The sequence below is a fragment of the Centropristis striata genome, chromosome 12, assembly GCF_030273125.1.
Source record: "Centropristis striata isolate RG_2023a ecotype Rhode Island chromosome 12, C.striata_1.0, whole genome shotgun sequence".
NCBI lineage: Eukaryota > Metazoa > Chordata > Actinopteri > Perciformes > Serranidae > Centropristis > Centropristis striata.
The window spans coordinates 18,974,294-18,995,818 of record NC_081528.1 but is presented as its reverse complement, the minus strand read 5'-3'; the positions used below and the strand labels follow the sequence as shown (position 1 = coordinate 18,995,818).

General features: G+C 37.6%; 1 protein-coding gene across 1 annotated transcript in view; it reads right to left on the bottom strand.

The window, feature by feature from the left end:
* Positions 1-3,155: 3,155 nt before the first annotated feature.
* Positions 3,156-21,525, bottom strand: part of si:zfos-2326c3.2 (mitogen-activated protein kinase kinase kinase kinase 4) — a 116,780-nt gene continuing 98,410 nt past the window's right edge. The window contains exons 31-33 of the mRNA XM_059345611.1: positions 11,417-11,576; positions 10,921-11,060; positions 3,156-10,028 (exon numbers count right to left, since the gene is read on the bottom strand). Of these exons, the coding sequence (XP_059201594.1) occupies positions 9,945-10,028; positions 10,921-11,060; positions 11,417-11,576 (384 nt within the window). The 3' untranslated portion in view covers positions 3,156-9,944. The remainder of the gene's footprint in view (positions 10,029-10,920; positions 11,061-11,416; positions 11,577-21,525) is intronic.

The window sequence follows — 21,525 nt, the reverse complement described above, 5'->3', positions numbered from 1 at the left end:
ATTTTTGCTGTCATCCAAAAATGAACAATGAACAATTTCTTTATCTTTTTTGAGTGACATTTGCATATTTGGGTTGCAGATATTGGTATGTTTCAGAGACTTTACTTCTCTCATTCGTCTCATTGTAAAGACATTCAAAACACAAGTTTCACTAAAAGTTGACATAGCCTACTCTGTACACTCCCATCAAGAAATTATTATTTCACAATAACTATTGAAAAAAGAAATCTGGTTTTATTACTTTTTGTTCTCTTGAAATGAGGCCTAATTTTGTATATTTGACAAAAATTGACCAATAAAATTGAAAAAAATCTGAAAATCATATATCAATGTGTTGGTCATGAGTTGCCTTAAAAGGTGAAAAAAAAAGTTGGTAATCATTTTTTTCTACATGTCCTAAAAACAGTTTAATGTCATGGGGTCCTTTTTGACCCCTGAAATGTATATTATCTATAAAAGATGCAGAGGGGCATATATGCTGAAAATGTCAAGCAATTCTATGGAAGTTAACCTATTAATCGTATGTTGAAAATGATTTGGGGTCGAAAAGGAGCCCAGGAATACAGGAGGGTTAAACAAGGACAATCCTGTGTGTGTGTGTGTGTGTCAGAAGTCAGCAGGATCAAAAGTATTGAAGTAAATCTGTGGGAATATTTAAAAAAAAGTCAGTCAAACAACAAGAACAGCAACACACCATTTAACATATTTATTGTTGTCTCACTGTCTTTTGCCTCTTTACATGGAAACACAAGTTAGTGTGTGTTCATCTCAAAGCAGGAGGGGTACAGTACATGATGCATCAAACACAGGTCCAGTGCAAGAAAAATAAAACAAAGTATCAACTTCATAATGGTAGAGAAATTAAATGGTTAAGGGGGATATGCATTTATAAATATATATCTATATATTTGGTATCTTTAGACTTTACAACTTATAAGAAGAAGACTACCCTGTGTGTCAAATGACATTAAAATAACAGTTTTTTTTATCTCAGATTTGGGTATGTCCACAACACACTGACAGCATTTATAATCTCTTGGCTAAATCTAAACTTTTGGGAAATTTCACTTACCAACAGACAATAACAGCCTTATTTACTGTATATCACAATGTGATCATTGGTGCTTTACAACCAGTGCTAGCAGGAAAATTCAATTGGCCAATGGATGGAAAAAAGGTAGAGTTGTACACCTAAAAATGTAATAATCACTGTCTCTTTCCTAGACTTCCTCTTACTCCGTCTTACTTCACCCTCTAATGAAACGGTGGCACCATTATTAGTTCTATTAGCAGGTTAAATAAATAGCTTGGAATAAGTTTATTTCCACCGTTTTCTTAAACTGAGCTTTTGACACCAAGGATAATTGTAAGCTACAGCAAAAAAGTTAAAGCAACATCCCTGTTCCTTCTGTTAAACTACCTGACTCAAGCCGCCAACTACCTCCTCTAACTCTAACTCTTCCTTCCTTCTTTCTTTCCTTTGCAGGCTGAATTCTTGCTCACTGAACACCTGTTCCCATCTACATCACACCCTCCCACACAAACACACTTTCTTTAGAACTGCACAGCTCATCAACAGACTTTTTTTAAAACACAGGCTGGAAAAGAGCAGATAACGCAACTTTTTAAAGAAGGAAAATAACACTTTATTGAGCTTAATAAGCAATAATATACTCAGGTGACTTTATAAGTCTGTTTTTAGTTGTGCTATACTTGCTTTTGTGTTTTTGTTGTAGCCACAGTCCAGCAAAACTTACATAGGTTGAATAGTCAAAAAGATGACTTTTCCGAACAACTTTTTTTTAACCTTATTGGAAAAAGTCATGAGGCCAAGGAAAGACGGGAAGGAGGATTCATAAAGACAACCATGGACAGAAGAAAATCCAACTGCACTTACACTTTGCTCTGTAACTATGTGATAGTGATGGTAGATGCTACTGATGTGGGTTTGTGGTGACACTAGTGATGTATCAATGAAGCCTCATGAACCATTTTCTTAATTTTCTGACTCCACTAGATGGAGCTCTCTGTTCAACAAAGGGCTAAAAACATATTTGATTACCATTGCTTTAGCTTTTTTCAATAAACCAAGAGTGCCATCTAGTGGGCTCAGGAAATAAAGAAAATGGTTCATGAAGCTTCATTGGCACATCACTAGGTGACACTACTGTGTTCTGGAGATCCACGAGTACTAAAATCCATCATAGGTTCTCCACCCATTGGTTCTTCTTACCATGTTGTTTCATGTATAAAAATATACAAAAATGTGAAAAACCTGACAAAAGGTACTTTACTACCATGGTTGTAATTTAAATTTAACAAATAATATAAGCCACCAGTCACTAAAGTGAAACAAAGTAGTTGTCAATTGAAAGCGGATGCTAAATGTTAGTTTTTGTGAATGGCCAACTGGTGCGGTGCTTTAAATGTTGCAACTGCAAGAAATTATGGGACGGATTATCTCCTTTCCTTTGATAAAGGATGGTCCAGTGAAAAAGGACGGTAACAAAGGAATCACCGAAGAATCTTTCCTTAGCATTTCAAGAACTCCTCCAGCTCTCATCATGGCTACTACTTAGATACCTGGAGGTCTTTTTCCAGTAGAAACCTTCCTCAACCAAAACAATTCATCCAAAGCCACTGTATTGCTTTAACAGATCATAGCAAACCCTGTGCAACAAATTTGAGCTGCTTTGTGTTCAAGTTTTTTCTGCACACTGCAAGAAAAGGTGTGTCTAAAAACAAGATAAAAACACTATATCTGAGGGAAATGATCTTGCTGCATGGACAGATAATTTCACTTGATAAGATTTCTTAAATTAAGATTGTTAGTGAATGCTTAAAATAAGAAATAAACTCTTAAAACAAGATAAATTAAAGCTGCAAGCAGCGATGAACCGGCCCAGGCAGAGTGCACTGACAATAATTTGTTCCTTACCAAGATAAAAAAAAACTTTAGATTTAGAAATGTGCGATAATTTATCTTGTTTTAAGAGTTAATTTCTTATTTTAAGTATTCATCATGCTTATTTCTAGATTAATAATCTGAATTCAAGAAATCTTGTCAAGTGAAATTATCTGTCCATGCAGCAAGATCATTTCCCTCAGATTTAGTGTTTTTATCTGTTTTTTAGACACACCTTTTTTTGCAGTGCATCAGGCTTCATTCCATTTCAACCATCAGTAACTAATCCTGTGGTCTATTTCAAGAACTCTTGATACTCTTTAGCATGTGAGTGCCTTTTGGAAAGTATGAAACTTCCTGTTTTGGCTGAAGAGTCCTTGACCATTGCTGGGGGTGGATGGAGAGACTTGACATGAGAGAAAGAGACATTGGAAAGGACAAAGAGCTGGATAATGATGACAGGTGTTAAGAGACAGATGTAGATGGGTAGAGGAGAGCACAAGATGCAGAGGGAATGAAAGAGACGTGTTGACAAAGTGAGAGGAAAAGAGTTGGTGGGAGAGTTGGAGGTGTGAGTCACTGAGGGCCTGAAACATCATCTTAACCGGAGGAAGGTGTAGGTGGAAGTGCACTGATCTCTCTCTCTCTCATTAGTGATGCTAGACTCAAATGTTCAGCACAGGAAGACAGAAGTTTCTTTCTAATAACCCACAAAAATGGCCTCGATGTGTCTCCAGACTGTCGCTTCAGATGACAAATGGATTATCGCGCTCATATAACACATCATTAGGTGTGACACATAGCTTGAAGCAGAACGATGGAGATAAAATATGATGCTGGATGAAAAAGTGGCACATTTAGAGCTTTAATTCAACAGTATAAGGACGGTTACCTGCTTTTCCAAATTTATATACTTCCATGCAAGACTGTATTCACAAATTTGCCAAATTATAACTCTGACCATGGTTATATAAATGCATAACAATGATAAACCATTGGTACTCAAACGGATACATTATTGCTTTAAAATGGAGGGACAGAAATCACACTGCAACACCATTCTAACAAATTCTGACTTTGCTTTAAAATGAAAGAATTAAAGAGTTAAACCAAAAGGCCAATTAACAAAATTACTAATTTGTTGCTGTTGTTCAGTAAGTGTACTGTTGTTTACCAGACATGTGTGACAGAGTGTTGGAGTGTAGCACATACACACTAGCTACTGTGCATTGTTACTGTAAATGTAAGGTGAATCTGAACACATGGTGGAGCCACAGTGGTAGTTTAGGACTAGTTTGGTCTGGTCTCCTGTCCTGTCTGGACTCTAATGACCAGGGTCTTGCTCAGGAACCTGGCCAAACCTGCCGGTGCTCTGCCGGCCACCATTTATCATCTAACCACACCTGACCACAAGCTAGCACAGTGCCTGATTACAAACACATCATAAACGACATAACAGCAGTGATGTGCCAATGAAGTCTCATGAATCTTTTTCTTAATTTTCTGACTCCACTAGGAGGAGCTCTCTTTAGCCATTGCTTTAGCCTTTTTCAATAAACCAAGGGATCCATCTAGTGGGCTCAGAAAATTAAGTAAATGGTTCATGAGGCTTCATTGGTACATCAGTAATAAACAGAACATCTGAATGCAAAACTTCTTACTTCTTATTACATGACATGTGATAAGTGTTTTAATGCATCCTACTGCAACTATTTTTGAATTACAGTTGTCGACAGACTGTATGAAAGAAGTGGCCTCCAGGTCTGAAAAGTGAAGCAAATGCAGAAGTGCTTTAAACCTGCATTCTTTCTAATGGCCAATAGGGGGCGACTCCACCGGCTGCAAAGATAAGTCCAACTGTATAGAAGTCTATGAGAAAATTATCCTACACTTCACTTGATTAATTATCCCAGTAAACATTTTCTGGATGAGTGTAAAGTCTCAATCTGTGAACTGTGAGTTCATGGTGAGTGGATAATTAAGATAAAGGTGTGTTAAGTTAATCGTCACCTAAATACGTCTTCTTCAGCATTCAGTTGTAGCTAGTGATGTGCCAATGAAGCCTCATGAACCACTTTCTTAATGTTCTGACTCCACTAGATGGAGCTCTCTGTTCAACAAAGGGCTGAAAACACACTTGATTACCATTGCTTCAGCCTTTTTCAGTAAACCAAGGGTGCCATCTAGTGGGCTCAGAAAATAAAGCAAATGGTTCATGAGGCTTCATTGGTACATCACTAGTTGTAGCTACTGTTTTTTTATGTTAACATTTTGTTTAGAGACTTTTTTTCCCAGCCAAAAGCATATCACAGTCAACTTGAATTAAGGATGGACCTTACTTAACAGGCTAGCTAGTTAGCGTTAGCCTTAGCTGATAAACTAGCTCCAACCTTTTTCAAAATATGGTCACTTCTTAATCCAAAAACCCCAAACTCTAGGCTTCAAAAAAGTAGTCCACAAACCAATGAAGGATGTCACAGTGGCTACATGCACTTCTTTAATACAGTTTATACAGCCCTACAAAGTCTAACTGCAGTAACTGCACAAAAAGTAAAACTGATAAAAACTGCTTTAAGTTTTTTAATGTTTTTAACTGGCCAGCTAAATGTGTAATTGGTAGGTAAGTGATATGCCACTTATTTCTACATGAATTGATGATGTAATTATTAGGCAAAAAAAAAAAATCATGATTTATTTGACCTTTGACCCCAAGAACGTAGTTACTGCATTGCTGTCAAAGGTTCTAATAGTAAATCAGAAACAGAGTGGAGTAACAACAATGTTTAAAAGTGTTTAACAATTCTATTCAAAGATTTGTGTATTTTAGACTTAATATTATAAAGAAATGTTATATTTTAGTCTTAATATCATTTTATCTCACTTTTTTACTTAATCACTATCTAGATAATAATTTCCCTTTCAAATAAACTTATAATGTCTATTATTTTTATGTTTAAATTAGTATTAATAGCCAAAGCAGATGGTGGTAGGTGCAATTACTGCTTGGTTTTGAGTTGTATTTTGTGGTTTCTATATAATTATTTCTCTGAAATAAAGCAAAATTGAAATCTGAAACTTTGTCACAAGATAAAACAGACATCAAGGAGTTCATTTTTAGTTATAACTCAATTTTGACAAAAATGTAGTTACTGCAGTTAGACTTTGTAGGGCAGTATGGTTGTGTTTTTGTTACTAGCTAAACCTAGCTAAACCTCTTCATCTCTTAGCCATATGTTAGCGAGCAGTGTTAGCTAAAAACTCTATGATAAGCTATCTCACTTGATTCTGAAAATCTTGAGCCTTTGTTGGCTAACAATTCTGCGTCTGTTAATCTGTTAAAATCAGCTGATGCTCCTGTATTTCCATGCACCGTAGCCATGTTAGCTGGCTGTCTGGTCTGGTGTTTCACACTGAAACAAACACTGTATGAAGATGGTAACAACTTAGCAATAAGACAGTCATTATCAGAAGTTCATTTTCCAGTTTAAAATATTCTCACAGAACCAGCTGCAATATTTATATCAAGTCCATAATAAAAACTCAAAAGTATCACTGAATATAAAACATTTGGCGCAAATTTTGCTAGCCTCAACATTCAAGAGTAAATATAATATAAATGATAATGCAACACAAAACATAACTAAGTTTGCTGTTTGGGCAAAATCAAATGGACAAAACTGAATAATGGAAATGGATCAGAAATGGACAATTGCAGATTCACATTTGAAGGTAAAACCAATTATCTTTTCACTGCTGCAAAGTCTAAAGCATACATATAGTCACTATTAAATACATGAACACTAGCAAGATTACATTGCATATATTTTGTTGAGAGACATGTCATTCCTGGGAGATTCTTTAGGCCTCCTTGTGTCTCATGTGTGTGTCTAGTTGGCATCTTTTGTACAGTATATAATCATATACATTTAACTCCCTAAACTTTGAAAATATAAATGAAATAGTCAGTTGTGATTTGTTAATTATCTTACACAGATTTCAAGGAAGCCGATATATCAAAGCCTTCATCTTTGGTTTCTTGCTTTGAAGCTCACTGTGTAAATGACACAAAGAATTAAAGGAAACAGAGCACATACTATACAACAGGCCCAGCTCATTGCATCACAACACATCAAGGCTCAACTAAGAATCTCAAGGCAACCCATCACAAACAGGTGTGCATCCCACGTTGGGTAGTGTAAGTAATACTGATCCAACGCCAACAGCTATCAGTTACATCTTCAATACTGACTACAGAATCTCTTTAAATGTTTCCCCTTTGAAACAAAAATGTAATTTGAAAGGAGGATATATTACAGAATTGTGCAAAGAGCCCTGACTTCTACATGTTAGTAGAAAATCAACCACAAAACAGAATTCACCCGACAAGTTATTTGATCTTGAGCCTTCCAGTTCACTGTCAGTAGCTCGTGTTCACACTGAATATGAACCTTCAAAGATCATGTAAATAACATGCATGAGCTCTGTTCTGGGATGGAGTTTCACATTCATAAGCCTATAACTCTGTACAGATACATTAAGATGGCTTGTCAATTACAAAATATTTAGAAAACAGTGCATCATGTAAGAATATATACACCCTAAGCTGTACAAAATAGATGCAGAAAATACTTCTAAGCCTGTTATTGTGGAGTTGTTTCGTAATCTCAAGTACAAGGTCCTTATTATGGAATATAAAGAATGGTATGGTCCAGATCTCTGCTGGAGGGAATGTTTCAACTGGGAGCTAAGAGGACTGCTAAGGTACAGTATTAATACTGTGTTACTCAAACCATTTTAATGCTAAGTGTGCAATGCAGCAATATATTACTGTTGCCTAACTGTCAACTGATTTCAAGCTAGGCAGAGAGATAAGTGGACTTCCTACTCATAATATGGGTTAAACCTAGCGCTGGGCCATATGGTGTTATACCTGTACACTAGTGATGTGCCAGTGAAGCCTCATTAACCATTTTCTTAATTTTCTGACTCCACTAGATGGAGCTCTCTGTTCAACAAAGGGGCTGAAAACACACTTGATTGCCATTGCTTCAGCCTTTTTCAATAAACCAAGAGTGCCATCTAGTGGGCTTAGAAAATAAAGCAAATGGTTCATGAGGCTTCATTGGTACATCACTACTGTACAACGTCAAAATCTGTATCACCGTATTAACATAATTTGTAAAATACTTTATGTTCTGACCTTTGTAAGTGGGATTGAAGCTGGAGTTTCGCCGTTTTGCTTACATGGAGTATACAAAAATAGGCTTTACTATGCGGTTAATTCATATAGAACAGGGATGGGCAACTGGAGGCCCGGGGGCCGCATACGGCCCTCACCCTCACTTGAAGTGGCCCTCAGTACATGCATTTGAGCATGAAATCTTAAAAGTGCAGTGTAAAGATGCACAAAATTTCTTCTTGCAATTAATGTTGCTCTGCTGTTCTTGCACTAAAAAAGAAATCACAGTAAGTGGTTATTTTTTATTTGCTTCAAACCTTTTGTATTCCTATTTATACTGTTATACATGCATTTGAGCATGAAATATGTTAAGTTACTGCACTGTTAACATTTTGAAAATTGCAGATTCATCATATCTGTCCTATATGTGGCCCTGTGGTAGTGTCGATGAAAAATTGTGGCCCCCTCCAGCATTTAAGTTGCCCATCACTGATATATACTATCTATTTATTGTATATTCTATATCTATATCGTGATATATATCAATATCAAAATATGACATTAACTTCTCCGGGATGGGGGATTTTGGCCACATGGCCCAGCCCTCGGTTGACCTTATGAATAGTCCTCAGTTAGTGAACTACAGTATATCTTCATGATAATGAAGATGAAGATGATTCTGATATTTTGGACAATATATGTACAACTATGGATACAGTTAAACATAACTGAACAGATCTATGCTGATTTACTGTCACCCTAATCAAACTGTCACCTCAGGCATCAAAAACTTTAAAAAAAATTTTCAATAATGTAACATTTGATAGTGCATAATATAATACTGTCTAGTAATAGGATATGGGCATCAACAGAGTAAGGATTCAGTACAGTAACTGACTTTTGTTTGGGTCCTTCATATCTGCTTAGAAACACTTCATATGTAACACTGCCAAGGTATTGGACCCACAGAGGGGTTCATGAATCTGGAAATTGATTAATTAAAAATCAATAGGGAAAAAAGCCACAGAATGTTGAATGACATACAGTAGTTAGTCCACATTTTGGCCCCAACCCAGTCTTTGAAATGCCCAGATGATGTCCATAGTGAATGAGGGACTTCAGTTCTTCTAGTTTCACTGCTTGCATCACACTTCTGGTCTGTAACAGGAGGATGATTATCCAAGACCTGACTCCATCAGATGAAAAGGAAGCAGTTGATCCAGTTAATACATGACAGCCAGGCATTGCTGAAGCAAATATGAGTGAATAACCGATAAACACGTAATTAACTGAGCAACTGATTTGATGGCGTCTTTTAGGGAAAGAGAGTGAAAAAAAAGGTCCAGGAGAGATGAGCTGAAGGTTGTGGACTCCAGGATGGACGGGATATCCAGAGATGATCACTAGTGAACTGAGTCAAGCCAGCGGTTCTGCTTCCAGGTTGATTTGGATCAAACAGGACACAAAAAGATTTCTGCCACACTGGTGCAGTGACGTTTGCAGCCTGAATCCTACTGGAAAACACTCCATGGAGTTGAGACTAGGAACAGATGCTGACACTGCACTTTTTAACACCTCTGATGATGGGCGAGGTGGCAGCGATGAGTCAGGTTTCAGTATTCAGGGAGGGAGTGATGGATTCAAGCAGTTTTTTGCAGCAGTCGGAGTTTTGATCAGCTCAGCTTTGGACCCAAACACACGGAAACTAGATAAGACAGAGTGATGGATCCTGGGATATTTATGTCCAGTATCCATGGAGATGAACATCGGTCAGCATAAATATAAAAAGGCATCACTAGTCAAAGCCAGAATAATGAGGGCAGACATCACCAGTTGATCCCAGAGTGACACGTCCAGTTGTTACCAGTTGAACAGTGAGTTCTGTCCCAGAGTCATGAAGTAAATCTGACTGCTGCCTCCCGACTGCACCGAGGCAAAGAACACCTGCAACAGCACACACATACACGGTTAGCTAATAGGTTACACCTTTACAATATATTTTTATGAATAAATCAGATTTTAACCCAAATTTAAATGGTGGATTTTTACTCTTTATGCACTCATATATCAAAATCAAATCAAAATTACTTACTTTATTTATTCCCGAGGGGAAATTCAGTATCAATATCATAAGCAATTTTTTTTTAAATAAAAATTTACATTTTTCTCCTACCCATTACAATGGATTGAGAATCTGAATGCAAAAAACTACCAATAGTAAAATTGACTGAATTAAATAGTCTAAAGAACTCTTTTTTCAGAAATCACGATTTTTTCATGAATGGTTGACTCATATTTATGAACGAAGTGATGCTTATACACACACTGCATCTTTATTTTCTATTATAGTTATTTGTTTATTTATTATCTCTAGAAAACAGTTTGTTTAAAGTCTCCTCTAGTTATTCTGTGTATATATTCTATACGATGCATTATCAGCTGGTATAATGAGATCAGAACAGTTAGAATAAATCATACTATTTATTCTATTCATTATAAATCTATTTCCTTATTTTTCTCCTGGTGACATTTTTTTATTTCATATGTTTAACATGATTAATAATGTAACATATCATATTTACTCTAAACACAGTTTGAATAATACCACTATTAATAATTCTGTTCTAATTCAAATTTGCTTTTAGTCCCTCACAGTTGGCCATGCTTACTGAAAAAGGGTGTGTGGCCCTACTGCAGTTAACTTTAGATGATGTGAAACACTGTCAACAAACACCAATCAAATATGTTTGTGTATAGATCTAGAAAATTTCTGTCCATTGGAATTGCTGGGAGATCTAAACGTGTTAAGCAGATAAAACATTTAAATATCTCCTACCTTGTCATTTCTTTCACACAGGAACTTGAGTTTCTGAGCCTTTTTGTGCATGAAAACTCCCTCCAGGTTCCCAGTGTTGGCCGACCTCAGCTCTATGGCCTTTTCTCCCCAACCCATCACCTGGTTAGACTGAAGGTAGGCTAGAGAGAGACAGAGACAGAGACAGAGAGACAGACAGAAAGAGAGAGGGAGGGAGCAAGGATATTAGGAGACAGAAGTAAAATAGGTGGAAACTAGCAATAGGAGAGTTGTGTGTCCCTACACTAGAATGATGCCAACTGGACCCAACACATACACATACACACAGAATCACTGCCATCTTATTTTTAGCCCACCCTGTCCCAAATCTGTCTCCACAGAATCTGGTTCAGGGCGGGTCCTCAGTGCTCAGGACAGCTGCTGATCTAGAATCAGTAGGTCAGACAGTAAGCTGCTATAATTTTTAACTTAAGAGTACAATACAACTGTTGAAATGATGCGTGTGAGTGAAACTTACCGACCGACGCAGGCATCTCCCCCCACTGCAGCACCGTATCCTTGGTGATGCGGCCGTAGGTGTCAATGTAGACGCCCTCGTCTTCATAGCACACCAGAACCTCTGTTCCAGCACTGTTGGGCAAAATGATGATGGCATGGGGACGAATGGAGCCCTGGATCTGGGAAACAAACACACAATAAACACCAGTTCGAACAGATTCATTTCAAAACGGAGTAATAAACAAAATTAGTCAAATTACTGAAAACACAAAGTGAGTTTCAAAGTTTGGACACTTGGTACATGAACTAAAATCTCTTTACATAACATACAAACTCAAACATGTGCTATAGCATCTTGCCAACAGTCTCTTTTTTTGTTGTTTTTCAGAAATCAGTAGTTAGTTTAGTTATCTCAAATCACAAACTCTTCACTACATATCTTTGAGTAAATAAATATGATAATATTTTTTTTTAGACGCACTGAACTGCAATTACGTCAAGTCTCTTCTTGAGGACCTCGTTGCCGGTTGGTGACGTGCCACCATGGTAACCCCTAGAGGTGGGAATCCCCAGCGGTGCCAAATACGATTATATCCTGATACTTGAGTCACGATTCGATGTTATTGTGATTTAAGCATTTTGCGATATGGTGAGTATTGCTATATATTATATTGCGACTTACCTGTTTAACTACATTTTGTGTCCACAAAATTAAATTCAAATACAAGAAAATTCTCAGTCTATTCATCTCACTTCAGTCTTTTTATTTCTCCACAATGAGAGTCAAACCCACAGACTGACCAACAAAGTATTCAGTCAAACTGAACTGAACTGATATCAAACATGTTGGACGACAACAACTGCAGCATTTTATCAAACTTTCAAAAACAACAAGCTTCACTGCTCTCAATTTTTTGAATAAAACATATAAAAAGCCGAACTTTGCAGCGTTATTTCAACAACTTCCCGACATGATATTCTGACACATATGGTGCCTTTAGATTCCTTAGATCTTCTAGTTTCAATTGATACCAGTATCTCCAGTGGTTTACTAAAAGTGAGGCCTCCGGAAAAAAAATAGTCTGATACTATGCTCTATTGATTTTTCCCCCCACCTCTAATACTCAGTATGCGTACCATTCAACATATGTAAGTAAATAATTTGTAGCCTGTTTCTTTTCCTGAGGACCTTGTTGCCGGCTGGAGACGTGTGAACCTTAGCTCTACCAGCTCCACTGTCACAGCAGGCAGACTGTTTTAGTTTGACGATGATAGGCCAGGTAAAACTGGAGAAACTCAAACATATATCAATTATATAGAATCTAGTATAAAAAAGATACAGTGACTAGATGTTATCCTCATTTTACCTCTTATATGTTTTATTTGTGTTCACATTTACATTTTATTTTTTTCACTTGAACATGTGACTGTTTTGTAAGTAAGAAAACCCATACTTTTCAAAATCTGATTCATGTATTTTTAAATGTCATTTTCTGTTTTTGTGTTCAAAATGTTCATCCAGTGAGTCAGAGTGAAACAATAATTATCAAGTTATAAAGGTGAGGTTGTGCTGAAAATCCAAAACTTTTTAAGTGGTATATACAGGTAGAGAGAAAAGTATTCAAATGACCAAAGGGTTACACTGTCAACATACATAGTATTGAAATAAAAACATCAGAATCAGGAACACACAGACAAAGTTTCAAGATCAAATCTTACATAAAGTAGATGGTGAATGGACCATCGTAGTACACTTTTTTTAGATCTTTTTGCTGCTGTTATGTCCAGTGTTTGTATACTGTTGGTTTCATAGTACAGTTTTGGACATACTATGAAATCTCAGATACTGTTTTAGAGTATTAAATAGCATGTTAGTATAGACATTTTAAGCTGGAGAGCCACAGAATAAGGTTTAACTCTTAGGTTACAAGAAGACTACAGAGAACAATAAGTTCAAAAACTGGTTCATGAGTAACTAGTTTGATTAATGAGATTTTTGGGCAATGTGTTACAGAAATAGTTATTGTCATTTACTATTCCTTTAAGATCAGGGTCTCTGCAGATTTCAATAAGTCATATTTAACACTTTTTAAGCCTTTTTTAAGAACATAATGAATACAATTTAAGACCCATTTCACATTCATACTGGCAAAAAATTACAAAAGACATGAAGGAAAAGGTTCTTAGGTCTGTTTTGTAGTAATGTTATAGCGTCCTCAAATATCAAAACATTTAAAAAGTGTATGCCTTTGTTTTAAATAAAAGTACAGTTTATACATTTTTAAGACCTTGCAAAATCGTAATTCAGGCATTTCATGAGATTTTAAGAGAATTTAAGGCCTTGAATTCAAATTATTGGATTTTGCACATTTTATCCCGCGGATACCCTGAACATGCATATAAATGCCATTGTATTATCCACAAACAGCTAGATACCTGTTCACTGCATGAATTACCCTTCAAATGAAATGAGTGAGTTAAAACACTGTCCTTATGAGGACAATGGTAACATGTTTGAAAATAGGTGCCTAGAAGAGGACAGCGGACAAGCAGCCACGCCCCCCCCCAACAAAGTGGTATAAGTCAGTCAGTCAGTCACATAAGAGCTGTTTCCACTACCGGGCCAAACCCGGAATGAGGCGGGTCTGACTCGCCGAAACGCCCCTAATTTGAATACGAGCAGTTCCCAGCCGGCTTTTGCCAGGACTTTTTTAGTCCCTGTGGAAGAGCAGGGTCTTTTTTCTCCCCTGAAAACAGCCTGGTTACTGATTGGATAGATCGCTAAGCGGGATGTGACGTAGTACTCTACACAACAACAACACACGCCATTTGTAAAAGCCGGCGGACTTTTCAGACCCCTTAGCGACTATTTTTCAAGAAAGCGGCTGGAGCCAAATACAGCTAACTGCCGCTAACGGCGGCTCTTCTTAACGAGCCAGAGGTCGGCTCGTTAAGAAGAGCCTCCGTTAGCAGCAGTTAGCTACAGTTAGCTCTGTAGCAGTACAGTGTGTATGTGCTGCTGCTACAGGAGGTGTTCACTTAGCGATCTCTGTTTGTTTACAACAAGCACCAGACACTCTGTGCACAGTTAGCGATGCCTTTAATTCACAATCTCTATGTTTATGATCAGCGGAGACTCTGCATAATTAGCCGGCTGCTGACGTTGTTCACAGTTAGCGACGGTGAAAACCATACGTCACCTCCGGAGTCTCTAAATCCCTCTGGGGGCTAACTTGGAATGGAGACACGCAGAGTGAGAGGACTTTTGAGAGGGTGTGACCTGAGACTCTCCCAGTGGACACTTTTCCCACCGAGTGGAAACACGTCTATACACATTCGTGTGTAGGGCTGACCTCGGCAGTCAGCCAAAAATAAGTTAAATTCAGAGAGGGATTATTCTTTCAAAGGCACTGCAAAAGAGGTGATTAAACTCTTCTACTGCTTATTTATTATGACAAAAAACCTCTTTACAGTCCAATAGTTCAACAAGTCTTTTGCATGAAAAAACTCCTGCAGCACTCATGTAACAGACATTTTATTCAGTTACCACAATCTAAGCAGAAAGTTCTGTATACAGTTCAAAGACATGACTGTTACTAGTTAAAAACATGTACAGTATGTTCCTAATATGTATATATATATATATATATATATATATATATATATATATATAAATATATAAAAATATATATAAATATAAACATGAAATAAACATATACAGTATAGAACCAGTTCAATCATCATTTTTCACTAGTTTAAAAGATGAATCTAACCAGACATGTGTCCAACACCAGCTCAACTCTAAATAAACAGAGGATCCCTGCAACAACAACACTCCCCCATGAAAACAGAATAAAGTTATGCACAGTTTTATGTTACAAAAAGTGTGTAAATATAGTTTTTTCTGTGAGCGTGCTTCATACATTACCAGAGTGTGAGCCACCACAATCCTGAGCATCAGAACAGGCATCCACAGACGCAACGCAATCTTAATCCTCTGCCTTGGAATCAGCATTGTTACATAGTTTGCAGGCAACAGTGGAAGATACTTGTGTGTGTATGTGTGTGTGTGTGTGTTTCTTTAAGTGGGTGAGTGGTGCATTGAGTGTCAGTGAGCGTGTGGCTTGTGTTTCAGAATTGAATTGCTTCTAGCAGTGATTAGGAACCAGAAATCAGTGTGTTACTGTTGATGCAGGTGGGTGTGTGTGGAAAAAAGATGCGCACATAAGAAAAGAAGGTGTGTGTGTGTGTGTGTGTGTGTGCGTCCCAGAGAAGGGATACACAGCTAAGAAGAAAGCCCGGGAGTGTAAAGTGTCCTCAAGAGTACTCACGAAAGTGAACTATGAGGATGTCTGAGTGTAAGTGAGTGGGTTTAAAGCGCTGTGGCTGAGTGTGTGTAAGACAGAGTTGAGAGCTTCACTGTATATGTAAGAGAGAAAAAGGAGAAAAAGAGAGGAGAAGCAGGGCTGGAAATGATATCGCAGCAGCAACAGCAGCAGCAGCAGCAGCAGCAGAAGCAGCAGTATAAGGCACCGGTGTAGTGTGGAGCTGTGTGCACACTGGCTTAATATACTACAGGAGCAGTGAGGAAAAAAACCTCTCAACAGGAGCACGAACAGGTCAGGACACACACAGTTAATGAGTGTGAGAGAAGGAGGACAGGAAGGATGTATTTTTAGAGCTTATTTCTCTCTTCATATGTCCGTCTCCACACCTCCCCCTGCTCCCCCCGCCACATGCTCATGGAAAGTAGCACACATTAGGGGTGGCTGTTTGTATATGTGTGTGTGTGTGTGTGTGTTAAGAACAGAGGTTCTCAATCATTTTTCAGACAAGGACCCCTAACAAGATACTGGGGACCCCCTTATGAATGTTCCTTGGAATAATTTGACATAGCCTATTCTTTATACTTTTATAGTCTTAACTAGCAGCTGTGAAAGAACACAAGAGACATGTAATACAAAGATAATAGCAGTGGTGGAAAGTAACTAAGTACATTTACTCAAGTACTGTATTTCAGTACAAGTTTGAGGTACTTGTACTTTACTTGAGTATTTCCATTTTATGCAACTTCTACTTCACTACATTTTGAGGTAAATATTGTACTTTTTACTCCACTACATTTAGCTGACAGCTTTAGTTACTTTACAGGTCGAGATTTAACATGAAATTGTTTTATTTATTAAACCACATAAAAGTATATTAAGTAGTTAAAATGAGCTCTACCTTGACAACAGTAAATTAAAGCTTACATAAATGCATCAAAAATAATAATACAATAATATAATTGGACAGCCTGAGTGGGTCCATTCTGCATAACGAGTACTTTTACTTTTGATACTTTAAGTTGCTGCTGATATTTTATTACTTTTACTTCAGTAAGTTTTGAATGCAAGACTTTTACTTATAGTGGAGTAATTTCACAGTGTGGTATTAGTACTTTTATTTTAGTAAGGGATCGGAATACTTCTTCCACCACTGGATAATAGACATGTATTATTTGCAGATTCTTTGGAGATCTTCGTTCAAGTTGTTAGATAAGAGGATAAGAAGACACTGAATTGTATTATATTTTTTGTTGAACTATGAACGATTAAAACAAGTAAAAAAAGAACAAATTTATTTACACGGTTGCCTGTAAAGTTGGAATAATTTGTTTTCAGACACAATTGGGACCCCACTTGGACAATCACTGGTTTAGAGCATAAATAAGAGACAGAGAGGGAAATAAAACTTAGTCAAACTGAAAATGACTGGAAGAAACACATGTACAAGCCCTAAATTCCCAAGAAGTTGGGACGTGTAAGAAAAACATTGAACTAAATGTTTATAATGACAAAGTTTCTCAGGTTGACCACTAGATATCTTTAATCTGTATTCAACTGAATGTAGTGGGCAAAGAATTTGTGGACCATTGCATTCTGTTTTTATTAAGTTCTTTGCGGAGTTTCAACTACTTTGGACTTGAGGTTGTAGAACAAACTTCTTCAATCCAAATGAATGGTTCTATACTATACTTAGGCATCAAGTTGACCTGCATTTCATGAACTATGGTCTAAACTAGTGACGTGCCAATGAAGCCTCATGAACCATTTTCTTTATTGTCTGAGCCCATTAGATGGAGCTGTTGGTTTATAGGAAAAGGCTCAAGCAATGGTAATTGAGTGTGCTTTTAGCTCTTTGTTGAACAGAGAGCTCCATCTAGTGGGCTCAGACAATAAAGAAAATGGTTCATGAGGCTTCATTGGCACGTCACTAGTCTAATCTAAGTTCAGTAACTCAGATCCAAAATGGCAAATAAGTTTAAAACAGCTCGCACAACTTGATGATAAATACACTGTGCTGGACAGAAGAACACATTAAAGAAGGAGAAATCTGAAGAAGAGCGTCATACTCCTCCAAATGTCACCTTTGGTCGCATCTAGTGTGTAAACTCTCAAAGATCCAAAATTGGACATAATTACCACAATTTCACAAAATGGTTGAAAGAAGAGGATATATAAATATATATCATGTAGTATATATATATATATATATATATATATATATATATATATATATATATATATTTATATAAAATCAATAAACCATAGAAACCTTGTTTCCTGCTCCAGCCACCCACTCAACACCATATGTATGCTGAGCTCTATCTGCTATAGTGCACAGACCCACAAAACAAATAACTAATAACTTATAAAGCTAGTTTAACTTCATGGTTTAAAGAAAAGAGTTCCAAGTTTAATTACTTTGCCATATCCTGAACCTCAAACCTCTCCAGTTCTTTTCTAAAAACATATTTAATCAGATGTGTCAGAATGTGAATGTGAATATGAGTCACCGGATGCTGCGGCAGAATTTGCATGCCCACATACGGAAGAGGAGAGAAGAAAAAAAAATGACCTGCTTTATCTCTAATTGTACCAGCAGTGGGCGATTTATTCACATTTAAAAACACAGTTTGCTGTAGAGTTAGAAAAAATGCTTAACAGACTTTCAAAAGTCATTATAACTCTGGGTTTGAATTTTATAAACACATTTCAAAAATATTACCAACACTTATAAAGGATGTGCAAATGTTTGCCATGTTTTCAACCCTCATAAACTCAGAAAAAACTTGCTTTTTATTTCTAAACTAGAAATAGAAATAATATACACAAGTGGGTGCCAGTACATCACACTGTAATTATGGACTGTTGACAGATCTGGCATTAGGCCCATTGGTAATTACTGTGTTTCTCTGCTATAGATAACCATAGCTATAATGTCAGTTGGGAAATCTAATTCTAGTATAAATTCTATGATTCCCTTTTGGCTGCTGCATCTTCATTTTTCACAAATAATATTATCTAGATGTTAGCTTTGACCCTCCATGACAAAACTATATTATTGTATTGTATTGTACAGCGCCCTTGGGTTTCTTGAAAGACGCTATATAAATTTAAGTTATTATTATTATTATTATTATTGTAAACTATACAACACACTGCTTTGAAATGTTTAATTGGTCGTAAGTTGATGCCAGGAGCTACAAAAACGTTTCACCATGCCAACTGATTCACAAATAAGAAAAACATTCCTGTATTCTAGCACCGTCTGCTGTAATCTTCCAACATCACAGCATCAATTACACTGTGCATATATTAGATGTTTTTCCATTAGGTACTTTTCCCTCTAGTGAGCCGCTATGGGTGTGGCTTGGGAAAGAGGATTCACCCAAGATCCGCCCAACTTCGCAGGTTAGCGGCTCAGGTAGCGGCTCCAAGTACCTGCCTCAGGTAGGTACCTGCGGGAGGACTGGGCCGCTTGTGAGTGGCCCAGTAGGGCCGCTTTCATTCAAAGACTTTATCGAATTAAAAACCTTCCACCTTCTGAAGCAATTTTTTTTAATGATTATTTTTTTGGCATTTTACTGCTTTATTAGATAGTGACAGAAAGATAAAGGGGGAAACAGAGGGGAAGACATGCGGCAAGGGACCTCAGGCCGGATTTGAACCCGGGTCCGCCGCAGCAATGGTACGCGCTCTACCAGTGTGAGCCACCGGGTCGCCCCTTTTGGAAAATTTAATCAGATTCAGGTGCTCTTCATCTCCAATCCGAAATCCGAAATACCTCCAAATTTTTTTTTTTTTTTTTTTTTACTTAGGACCTATCTCTTGCTAGTGTGCAGAGAAGAGCAAACAAATAGTGGTCATAAGTTAAGGCACCAAATCAATCAAAATATCTTACATCTTGGTATGGCGGTATTGTCTCAACCACGTAATTCTTTCTAAAATATATCGGTATAACTCTTTATACCGATATACCGCCCAGCCCTAATCCTGACACAGGTCACCAGACCTTGGCAGGGCAGGCACATAGAGACAGACAACCATTCATGCTCTCATACACACCTATGGACAATTTAAAGTCACCAATTCAACGAGGCTGCATGTTTTGGACTGTGGGAGGAAGCCGGAGGACCCGGTGAGAACCCATGCTGACTCGGGGAGAACATGGAAACTGCACACAGAAGAGACCCAGGATGGAGTCGGCTAACCACTACACCACCGTGTAGCCCCCAAAGAACAAAATATGCAGCTTAAATCTAAATAGACTTAACCTATAATGATCTACAACCATAAATAGTCAGAAAGCGCCCAGAAGCGACTTTTAACCCTGGCTTCAAGGAATCAATCTCTACAATTTTAACTGAAATTTCAAATGCCGTGTGAGGGATAACAGACAATATCTGAATGGAGATGTGAACATGAGTCACAACACTCTGCCATCAGCTCTACCTGCCCACGGACAGAGCAGAGACACAGAGGAGAGCGAGCAATGATCGTTTGGTAAATGAGGCAAAAGAGAAGAGAAAAATGAAGAGAAAATGAGCAACTGAACAATGCCATGTTGGATGACAGAGTGGGAGGTAAAGAAGAGAAGAATGACAGAGGAAGGGAAAAGTGTTTGACAGCTATAGACTCAGTGGGAGGAGAGTGGAGGGAGGTGGAAAGAGGGAAACAGGACAAATAAAGGAGAGCAATGAGTGACATGTGCAGACTGAGTGGGAGGAGGAGGAGGAGGAGAAGTGCATCCCGAGAGATTGAGAGGAGTGGGGTGATATGGTTGAAGTGAGAGATAGGAGCTAAAGAGAAAGAGTCAGTAAAAGTCAGGAGTAATAGAGACCTTCAGTTACAGTGAGAATAATATCTATATCATGTACAACCTCAGAGATCACAGTTATGTGAATTTTTACAGAGCTCTAAATATTCATAGGAATAGTTTGGATTTTTTATAGTGTGGTTGTATGAGGTAGTTCTCCATAGTCAGTGCTTTACCTACACGAGATGGCAGACAGCACGCACCTAGTATGGAGAACCAGGCAGGAGTACTAACAGTAAAGCTAAGTAATGTACTGCTGTGGATGGATAAACTAATTTTAGCCTTGAAACAAGGCGGCAACCTCCCGGTCTGAGCAGTGAAACAAACCTGGAAGCAGCATTCTTTTAGAAATCCAACAAGGGCCGCCAACGGTGGTTGCAAAAGAACTCCGGTCCTATCTATCTCAATACAAAATGAGACGATGTCTCACTTGATTTATTACCTCAGAAAAAATTCTCGTGGCAACATTATGGTCTCAATCGCTAGTTTCAAGTCTTTTTCAAGACAATATGATGTTGATTGAGTAAATAATGGTCTAATTTATTAGAAAATAGATGATAAAGAAGCGTGCGATTTGGGGTTTGGCTACCTTTTATATCTTTGATAATGTCTTGTACAGTGTTCAGCTGTACTACAAGACACTCCAAGGAGTCTGTGTTAAATTTTTCCAGTAAGTAATGTACATTTTGTTTTAGCGTTATGAGTTTATTTTTTTTAGATACAAACGTTTTTTTACGCCTCCCGGTTTCAAAAAAACAATGATGGCGACAGCCGCAACACCCAACTCAATGCTTCAGAAGGGCAGTCCACAAACCAATGGGTGACGTCACGGTGACTACATTCATTATTTATATACAGTCTATGCTAAAAACGTAAAAAAAAAACCTTTCCAACTGGAACTAAAGCTGTTCCAGCTCTCGCCCATGACACCAAAAAACCCAGTAAATTTACCTAAATTTAACACAGGAGCTGCTGGTGTACAACTGC